This window comes from Polistes fuscatus, unplaced genomic scaffold (genome assembly GCF_010416935.1).
Source record: "Polistes fuscatus isolate 324 unplaced genomic scaffold, CU_Pfus_HIC Scaffold2, whole genome shotgun sequence".
NCBI classification, from domain to species: Eukaryota; Metazoa; Arthropoda; class Insecta; order Hymenoptera; family Vespidae; genus Polistes; species Polistes fuscatus.
The window spans coordinates 4879520-4890426 of NW_025113096.1; the positions used below are offsets into that span (position 1 = coordinate 4879520).

The window sequence follows — 10907 nt, forward strand, 5'->3', positions numbered from 1 at the left end:
AACGGAAGTATGATATAAGCGTTAAGAATTCGTTTTACCGGACTAATATTCTCATGAAATTCCTATTATTATTTGTTCAAGTTCAAGAACGCGAACGCGTGCCAAGAGACTTACTGTTCTATCATTAGATCGGTCTTGTCTAGGGTTCACTAGCCAAGCGATTCGAACTTCCTCTTCATATTCTTCCTCGAACATATTTTTTCCCCGTTTGAAAAATAGATAATCATCTATCTATCCGAAATTTTGTTTAGTATAAAGAAATAATAATCAAGGGATTCTCGACGAAGTTAATTTAATATCCGTATAGAGTTCTTAAATTAAACCCCTTCCTCCTCTCCCACCCCATAAAATTTGCCAATTAAAAAAAAATCAAGGATACGTAAATGATTTTTTTGTTCTTCTCCTCATTATGATACCAATTTTCGATAATAGGTAATATTTTTGATTACAATTGTTATTATTATTAATGAAGGTAATTTTCTTTTTTTTAACTAAATTGCAAAATTTAAATTTAAGATTGTAGTAAATTGTATAATACAAAAAATATATACATAGTTACGAATTAAGGGGGTGGTAAGAGGTGGGCTTAGTAAAATACAAATTTTCATTTTTATTGGTCATTCGATTTTACGAACAAGAATTGTTTGATTTATTTAAAACCACCATCAAATTCATTATTTTCTGTTATTAAATTAAAAAAAATATATATATTTTAAAACATTACAAACCACACACACAAACGAATACTGATACAATATAAAATGACAATATCAATGTAATAGAAAAATACTACGTACGTGAATAATTGATGAAACAAAATGAAAAATAGGGAAGAAGAAAAATCCAAATTTTTCAAAATAGTCACGATTTCTTAATAAGAAATAATTGTATTCTCTAATTCTATGCTAATACGATGAGATCATCATCGAGAAAACAAGGAAGCTAGGAAACAAACTAAAAAGAGAAAGAGGATAGTTAGTTGGCGTCTTTGAATAAGAGACAAGGAAGTTTAATCATGCGTGTGAGCAGCAGCAATGAACGATAATACGATGGCAAGTGTCTGCAAGCTACCAACCGAATGACTCATGTATATAACATACACCATACATATATACACTATCAGCAAAAAGTTTGGAATCCGTACTATCAAAGAAACCAGGAAAAAAAACCAAAAGGAAAAAAATTTAGTCGCGTGGATGCCGGATATATCCGGCATCGTAATGAAAAATGGATTTGAAAAAATTTGATGTACATAAATCAATAAATAAAAAATAATTAAATCTCTTGAAACGTCATTTAACTAATCAATATAATTCGATACTTTGAAAGTATCCAAAAGATAGTTTGAAAATGAAATCAATTAACACCAGTCAAAATGACTGATCTTGCAATTTCAATTGACATGTAACATTTTCTTTCCGTAATGATATCATGATTTTTGTAACTATAACTAAAGAATCAGTTTTATGAACTTTATATTATCTTATATAACGTGTTACATTCGTAATAAATATATTTGTTGCTATTGCTATTTTTTACCACACTAATTGTAAGTACATTTTCTAAAGACTAGTCATTTTGACTGGTTTTTGTTAGAAATAGGTATATCAAAATAACTGGTAAATCTAGTATTAAAATGCAACGACAAAAGGAGAAAATGCAACGATGAGAAAGACGGTATATATATTTTCAATTCTATTCAAGGATTTCTCCATTTGTATACAACGTGGGATTAATTAAACAACGGTGGTTCATTAATCCAGGGTTTAACGTCGAGTAAATAGGAAAAAGCTGATTGTTAAATCGATATTTAGAAATAAATCGATACGAACAATAGAAAGAACGAACGAAACATGATGAACAATTGATCGATTAAATGACTACGAGAAAATTAGAAAATTAGAAACGTTTAAGTAGAGTATAGCTAATTTCGAATGGTAACAAGAGAAATACCTATTTACATATTTATACATGTATACAATAAATGTGTATATATATATATGTAAGGATTCGTGAAAAAATTGGGCCGTTGGACTGACTGGACCGGGATTCGAACCCGGATCTTCCGCTTTTCCGGGCGACTGCTCTTTAACCATTGAGCTATCCAGGGCCCACCATCCAATCTCTTCACGAATGCCTATTTAAGTTTGGCTTGGAGGTGCTCGCATCCCACATATATATAATCGAAAGCTCATTCTCATTCGAATGAGTAACGAGAGATAGAAAATTCAAAGGACGTTTTGCACGACCGATTTATATATCCAAGCAGCGAGATAATTAACTTGGCAAATAGACCGGACGTGAATGCTTGCCCCGTTAGAGAAGAAACGGAAAAAGAAGAACGAGTATTTGATAGAAGAAGTAGAAGAAGAGGAGAATGAGAGGAATGAGGCTCGAGGACAAAAGAGAGAAATACGAACACGGTGTTATTTAGAAAGAAATAGAAACCTTTAAAATAGAGAAAGAGAGAGAAATAGATAGACAGAGATGAACGGATCAGACAGATTTATAGCTAGAATGAGAAATACAGACACAATCCCCATTGAAAAGGGACAGACGAATAGATCGTTCTGTAGAAAGAGACGGAGGACGGAATTAATGATCGAAAAAGAAATAAATAAACAGACTTTTCTTTCACTGATAAAAAAGAAAAAAAGACAGGGATACCTAAAAAGAATGATAAAGGGAATAGATAATCAAAATAAGATGATAATGGGTTTAGGTGGAAATAAAAATAAACGTTAGTGAGAAAGAATGATGGAAAATCGAAAAAATTCATTATTGTGTTAGACAATTTTTGATATACCAATTGATTCTATGTATTCAATTAACAATAACGTGACCAAGTGTGTTAGTTCTATTAAATTAAGATTATTTAGATTTAAAATAAATAAGAATCATTTATAATCTTATACACTTTTTTCCTCCAAATATTTTCTTACAAATTTTCAACAAAATTTCCAAAAAATTTTTCTTCAATTTTCAAAAATATTTACAAAAATTTACAAAGTTTCAAAAATTACAAAGAAAACCAATTTAACCAATTGTCACCAAACCAAAAAAATTCATTATTATTAAACAATATCTGATTAATTCTATTCTTCTACTAATTAATTCTATATCTTCAAAAAACAACCAACGTGACCAAATGTGAAGTATAATTTTCTCACCAATACCAACTTGCTCTAGCACCTCTATGAATGATACGTTTAGTTTCAACCAATAGAAACCAACCAACTGAACACGATCAATCTATTATTATCACGATTACTACCCATCTAATCGTGATTGTGATCGTGATCACTGATCATGGTGTCATCGTGGTCATCCCTACTACCAATCGAAGAATAATTATCATCAACTAGTATATACAACCCACCAAACTATGTTTACAGAAGTTGTCTCGCGTGCTTTCTCATTACCCGGACATCCCGTTGATATGTTTTCCACGCTCTCGAATTGATAATGCGAGTCCAGGAATACAACGACCTTGTTTTCAAGAGCTTACTTTCGAACAGGAACCCTACCTTCCTACCAATCTACCTCCTCTTCATACGAAATCACCTAAAGCTCTTTCTCTTTCACACACAATCACACACACGCACGTATAAAATTACACATATACATATACACACATGTGCATGCATTTATAATAGTGTCTCTCTCTTTCTCTCGAACAACTTTGCAAATTACAAAACAGTTGGGAAAGTAATTAATGAAATCGTTTCTTTCTCTTTTTTTATTTGTTTGTTTTTCGTTTTTAACAGAGAAACTCGTTAAAAATTTCACTTGGAATGATCCTTCCCTTTCCTTCCTTCCTTCCTTCATTGGTTTTTATTTTACTCCTTCTTTTTCTGTTTTTTATTTTTTATTTCGTTTACGTCGACAAGAAAGACAAGGGATGAGAAAAGAGGAATAGAAAAAGTTTCTAAACCCGTAGGTCCGATTTAATTGCAATTCTTGTTATTGCGAGAAAGACAAGGCAAAGAAAACAATGGGACATTACTTCTGGTTACCCCCCACCCCCACCCCTTCCTCCCACCCTCTTCCCTCTTCCCCATTTCTTCTTTTTCAACAACAACAACAACAACATCTCGAACGTTTTCTAATCTTTTGAATGATTCAACGATCAACTCAATGACGCATTAGAACGTTTTCCGTTCTCGATAGGAATTACAATTGATTACGGTTTCATTTATAGGTGAAAACAAGGAAAAAGAAATTTAATAAAGAAAGACAAAAATATAATATGATATGTTAGAATGTGAAATTGGAATGTAAAATTGATTTCGTTCAAGGACGCCTACCCCCTCCCCATTCTCTCCCCCCACAGTTTTCTCAAGTTATCCAATAATTCTCGATCTCGAAACTACTGTTATCGATATTTGTGCTCATAATTATGAAAGTGGTCTAATTGTAAATCATATATTTCTTGTTTCGAGATATTTAAAGGATTATATTTGAATATTAAATGAATTTTATATGATATTGAAATAACAAACACTATTTAACGGTTCATTTTTGACATTGAATTTATTTAGTTGAAAATAATGTGGTGTGAAATAATTAATAAACTAATTTTTTTTTTAATTTTGACTAACATTAGACCACTTTCATAATTATGGGCACATTTGTTACGTTCTTCTTTATTTATTTATTTATTTATTTATTTTTGTATTACGCGAAGAAAATTATTGACAAGAAGAAGAACAAGAACAACGAGTTGAATCGATCTTTTTTGTTATTTTATCATTCTCAAGTGCATGCTCGATGATGATTATTGAATCATTGTCTTTTTATGTGTTTACAACGTGACCCCCTTTTTCTACGGTTCGATTGTTCCCTCCTTCTGATACGTTTAAGAAAAATAATTCCGATAACGTGTTGGTAAGATAAAATAGAATTATTTCGAAGTGAAATCAATTATCGTATTATTATACGACGTTGTGTCTATTCCTATTCAAATTTATTAGAAATGATCATGATGATATTTTTGTGGGTAACGTTAACGCGAGATTTTTATTATTATATCATCACTTTCAAATGCAATCCAATGCAATTTAATTCGCAGTAGTATTGTAATTTGTTCGTAATTTAAATATAGTTTCTTTTTTTTCTGATAATTCGATCATTTAATTGAGATAAATTAACTTCGAAATAAACGAGGATTATATTTATACCTTGTTTTTCTTGTTTTCTTCGAAAAATTAAATACAACGGTCGAGATATTTAAAAAATAAAAATAAAAAAAAAAAAAGGATAAATAAAGAGAACCTCGTTGATCCTTGGAATAGCACGATTTACGTTAATTCTCAAAATAATTTTGTTTCTGAATAGAGAAAAGAGAAAAGAAAGATAAATAAATAAGAAATATTTTAGAGAATAAATAAAATTAAACGATACACCCAGTATATATAAATACACTTGGCGTATGCAGGAAGGTTCTGTTGTTTCGAGAATACGTCGATGTTTCTTCTCTCTGAGAGAAATAAAAGAAAATTTGCAATGGAAATAGGGTGGTGGTGGTGGTGGTGGTGGTGGTGGTGGGGGTGGTGGTGGTAGGTACGTTCTTGACTTACCCCTTCTTAGCTTCAGGGTGACGGGGTCCGATGAGAGCCGCAGACATTTCAGCACTGAAACAGAAAGATGCTGAGAGAAAAGAGTAAAAAATAAAAAAGATGAAGAGAAAGGGAGACTTCGGTGTGTGTGAGAGAAAGAAACAGAGAGAGAGAAAGAGAGAAAGAGAGAAAGGGAAGTAAAGGGAATGTCCTGAAAGAACGAGTGAGTAAGTGAAAGAGTGAAAAAGAGATAGAAAGAGAGAAAGAAAGAAAGAGAAAGAGAGAGAGAGAGAGAGAGAAAGAGAGAGAAAGAGAGAACAAGGCAACCTCGAGAAGTGGGTGGGTCTGGTGACTGGAATGAGAAGTACGTGGGTCGACCTGGTGCTTTCTACATTGAGGTAGAACACGTCTATAAGCTAAACCGAGCTTAGAAGGTACTCTACGACATTGCTAACTATAATTTATGAAGGTTATCATCAATATGACACACTGACTATGATTAAGGTAGGTAACCCAAAAAAAAAATCTATTATTTTTTGAATATTTTTATATTATTTTTGTTTTTCTTTTTAATTTTACTCGATTTAAATATACGTAATTATATATTGGATAAAATTTATATATATATATATATATAAAATAATAATAATTGTTTTATATAAATATAATTTAATTTTAAAATAATATATTATAATTATGTATTATAATTATAATATATTATTTTTTTTTGTAATAAAATATACTTTCCTCTAGACACCAAAAAAAAAATAAGAAAAAGGAAAAAACTAGCCAAGAATATCGATGACATAAAATAACGAAGATGAAACAAATAAAGAAAAAAAAAAACAATACGCACACTATTGTCTCATAGATGAACGTGATAAAAGTAGGAATTGCAACACCTGAAGGTGTACGAGGAATTCGTTTTAAAATGCGACATTAAAGACGCATTAACAAGTTATTCTCGTACATCCTCATCGTAATTTATAGTTTTCTAAGAAGGAACAAATCACACAAACTTGATCTAAAGTTCAAAGTTCGTCAGACGTCTTTTAACAGAGGACACCGAGTATATGCACACATATGATATAACATATACATATACATATATATAAAAAAAATGTTTCAAAGTATGCGAACATAAATTTTACGAATGATTTTAACATATTACGCTAAAATAAAAACAGAAGATCCGAACAAAAAATATGCATAGAATGAATATGAATAAAGAAAAAAAAGAAAAAAAAGAAAAGTACAAGATACGATATATCAAACGTAGAAATTAATTCAGTGCCTTGACATTAAATTCGTTGCATCTAAATTACCATATAATTTATTCTTTTTCTTTTTGTCAAAGAGATATTAAACTAATTACCTAAAAGTGAACAACACCTAAGTTCAAGATAATCATTGAGAGACAATTAAGAAAAATAACGAACGTATTATTACTATATAAATAATTATTAAATTTATGTTTTAAAAGCTACCGAATTTATTGCTACACCTAATATAAAAGAAAAAAAAGAAAGAAAGAAATAGAGATAGTAGAATAAAGAAGAAGAATATATCAAGTAGTCAAATTAAATAAGTATACTTAAAAGGAGAAGATATGTTATCTCTGCTTGAAATTGTCATAGGTCAGGTGTCTTATTTCTTTCTTTCTTTCTTTCTTTCTTTCTCACTCATATTTTCTAACACGTAGACACTTAGGTACTTTTACTACACGTACTTTACTTTTATAATAGTTGAGAAGAAGTCCAGACTGAACTCTGCCCCTACCCCACCCCCCACCCACCTCCCCCATATCTTCTCCTCAAACACAGATAGAAAGGAACACATAAACTGAGATAATTTAAATAATCCAGCTGACAAATTTTCCACCGACTTTATAGAAGTGGTCATAGTATAGGAAAAAGGAGAAGACACACACACACACACACATTTTATAAAAATGATCTTTTTCATAATTATTCTCGCACGTTTCGTCATTTAAAAATACTTTTCATAGTCCTCGCGCCGTTCCATGGCATCCCGTGGACGTTTCATCAAGCAGATATATCTCTTTCTCTCTCTTTCTTTTTTTTCTTCTTTTTCTTTTTTTTTTATTTTTTTTCCTTCCTTTTTATTTTTCTACTTCTTTCCCTTGAAAAGATACGACGTTAAGTACATCTTCCGCGTGATAAGTATAATAATGCACGACGACGTTGATTCGTCGTTGAAATTTAAACGGAATTTACATTACAAGATATTCTTGACTTTGTTTTTTGTTGGTTTTTTTTTTTTTATTATTCTAATAATTATATTACTTTGGAAAAAAAAACAAAATTTATCTATAAAGTAATTTAACTTAGACAAGATTACCGGACATTTAATCGCAACTTATGTTTTTAGAAATACGTAAAGAAAAAGATTTAATGATTCGTGATAAACGAAAAAAACAAATTAAGAAAGAAAATAATTTATTACGGCGTAATTTTTTTTTTCACCCCATGCTAGAAATGAAATTAAATGAATTTATAATTTAATAGACGAGATATTATAATTCGTCGTCGCACATTTTTAATTTTCATTTTACTCGTTCAAAATTCGTTTGAGAGAAAAAAAAAAAGAAAAAAAAAGGGAAAAATATCCAAGAAAAAGAAAAAGAAGCAATTTATTATTACGTTCTCCCTCCGGCGTGTATAATAAATTGGACGAATTTAGATTTAGTAGACGGGCGCGTGTTCTAATTTTTTAATTTTACCCGTGAATTCGGATAAAAGGGAAAAAAAATATGAAAAACGATTCTCAGATGGGAAAGAAAAAGAAATGAAATAAAAATCGAGGAGTGAAAGAAATGAAACGATAATAATAATAATAATAATAATAATAATAATAATAATAATAATAATAATAATAATAAAATAAAAAGAAACAAATAATTATTAATCTTATTGTTATTTTATAGAAATAAAATGAAAACATAACGAGATTTAAATCTTACAATTAGTGAATAATGTAATTGACATTCGTCGTTACAATTTTTCATTTCCTTTATAAATTTGTTAACAAAAGAAAAAAAAAACGAAATCTTTAAAATCGAAGAAATATAAGTAACATGTTATTACGTAAGACTTTGAAAAGAGTACAATAAAGTGAAAAATAGTTTCGTTTAAAGTATCGAGAAGTCTTAAGGTTTAACAAATGGGATCAGAAAGGTCAATCGAGTAGTCCATCTTACAACAACGTTCATTTAAAAAAAAAAAGAAACTTTCATTGTAAAATATAGTCTCATATATGTTTTAATTGATTCGATGACGCGTACGGTGATGAATTTATCTATAGAAAAATATGAATTCAAAATTTCATTAGATTTCAATCAAATGAATCATTTTTATACGAATATTCACTGACAATGAGAGATATATGATATGACATAACCTCTAAATAGAAGAAAAAGAGAGAGAGAGAGAAAGAAATAAAATACAAATTCATCATGAAAAGAGAAAAAGTAGTTGACGTGTATCATAAAAGATAAATTACCAATTTCTGCGTTTAAAATCAAATTAATTGTCTTTTTACTGGTATATGAATACTCACTGACAAGATGACATAATCGTGTCTATACTTGATGAACAAAGAAAGAAAAAAAAAAACAAATAGATAAGTAAATACGAAAAAAGAAGAAAAAAAAATATAAAATACAATTTATATATAAATTACGAATTAATAATTAAAATATTTAATTTATATAAAATACAAATAAAATATTTAATTCTTACGTATGCTAAATCGAATTAATTCTTTTTTTTTTATTTCATGAATATTCAATCAAAAAATGTAATATTTCTGATAAATCAAAAATTTGGAAGAAATTCTTAGGACAAAAATCACGAGAGTTAGATGATAACAAATAAATCCTTACGTATTCTGTTTTCCAATGTGTTGTCGAGTACTATTTCAATCGCCATTTCTCTCGTATTATACGTTTGATGATTTGATATCTCTAATGCTCAATTTAAAAAACATCAACAATAACAAATTAATTATGAATAAAGCTTGGAAAGGGAAAGAAAAAGGAAGCCATCGGACGATAAGTCCGAGATGACATTTCAAGACTATTAAAAAGACAATTTCACATTAACGAGAAACTAGAGTCGGAAATGAAAGTCGTAATAATCGATAATATTATCGATAGTCGTGGGGAAACTCGTTAAATAATGAGGAGTAGGGGGGCAAAGAGAAAGACAAAAATTTCGAACGGGTATGGTTAATTGAGGTGTTGTTTTTTTTCTTTTTTACTATTTCTACCCTTTCATCTATCTTTTTTTTTCTTTTTTTCTTTTACTGATGTATAATAATCGTTGCAAATCGAATTATATCACGATAGTAATAAGTAACACGTAAAAGAATTCGTAAACGAACTGGTGGTAGTGGTGGGGGTACTGCTGATAGTGGTTGGAGTATTAGTGTGGTGGTGGGGGTACGAATAGTTGTGGTGGGGGTAGTAGTATGTTGTGGTGGGGGTAACATACCGGAGCACGTAAAGGTTCGATTTTATTTTTCTTACGTAATAATGCATTTTTCTGGTTTTTTTCTTTTATCAGCACGCTCAATGAAACGAAATTTTCACTCCGCAGATTAATACCTTCTCGCGATTCATTAAAAAAAAAAAAAAAAAAAAAAAACATGAATAATCGAGTCAAAGAGAAGGAGAGAAAACGAGACGATAGATCAGAAGTGAGAAAAGAAAAAAATACGCAAGATTGAAACGTAATCGTGAAACATATCTTTGAGACAGAGAATAATTAAATCGGTTTAAAATGAGAGTATACCTTACCTTCTTTAGTACTAAATCGGTTGACATCGACTTCGTTCACCCTGAGTATGACGTCACCGGCCTCGACCTGCAATAAACAAAAAAAAAAAGAAAAAATAAGGCAAATGAAAGGATCATTTCGTGTGAATCGGTCGTTTCAGCAAACACGTCAGCGAGAGAACAAATTAAATCAATTCCAAATGGAATAGAAGACGATGGATTACGCGATAAATAAATCAACGAGAGGAAGAGAGAGAGAACTAAAAAAAAAAAAAAAAGAAAAAAATAGAGAAAAAGAAGAAGAAGACGAAGAATGAATAGAAAGAAGAGAAGGTTAAAAGCAAACACGAGGTTGCAGTAAGCAAGCAAGCAGCAAGCAAGCAAACTGCAAGTGTTTATTGCAACAGGTCGCGGAGGAAAGTTTAAAGAGAAAAGAAAAGAAGAGAAGAGAGGAAAGGAGAGGAGAGGAGAGGAATGCATCGTCAACGGGTGATGCAGCTATGGTTTGCAGTGTTCGCACACGGTTTTAGAGCACTCGTCGAAGGTCAGTG

The 10907-nt window shown here is 30.3% G+C and overlaps 2 protein-coding genes across 4 annotated transcripts in view; one reads left to right on the plus strand and one right to left on the minus strand.

The window, feature by feature from the left end:
- LOC122516446 (PH and SEC7 domain-containing protein-like) overlaps positions 1-10907 on the minus strand; it is a 65928-nt gene that overhangs the window by 11648 nt on the left and 43373 nt on the right. For all 3 annotated transcript variants that reach the window (XM_043634248.1, XM_043634247.1, XM_043634249.1), the window contains 2 exons: positions 10378-10444; positions 5580-5633 (listed from right to left, as the gene is read on the minus strand). In XM_043634248.1, coding sequence (XP_043490183.1) covers positions 5580-5633; positions 10378-10444 — 121 coding nt within the window. The remainder of the gene's footprint in view (positions 1-5579; positions 5634-10377; positions 10445-10907) is intronic.
- Positions 10840-10907, plus strand: part of LOC122516453 (probable tubulin polyglutamylase TTLL9) — a 16635-nt gene continuing 16567 nt past the window's right edge. The window contains exon 1 of the mRNA XM_043634261.1: positions 10840-10900. Within this exon, the coding sequence (XP_043490196.1) occupies positions 10849-10900 (52 nt within the window). The 5' untranslated portion in view covers positions 10840-10848. The remainder of the gene's footprint in view (positions 10901-10907) is intronic.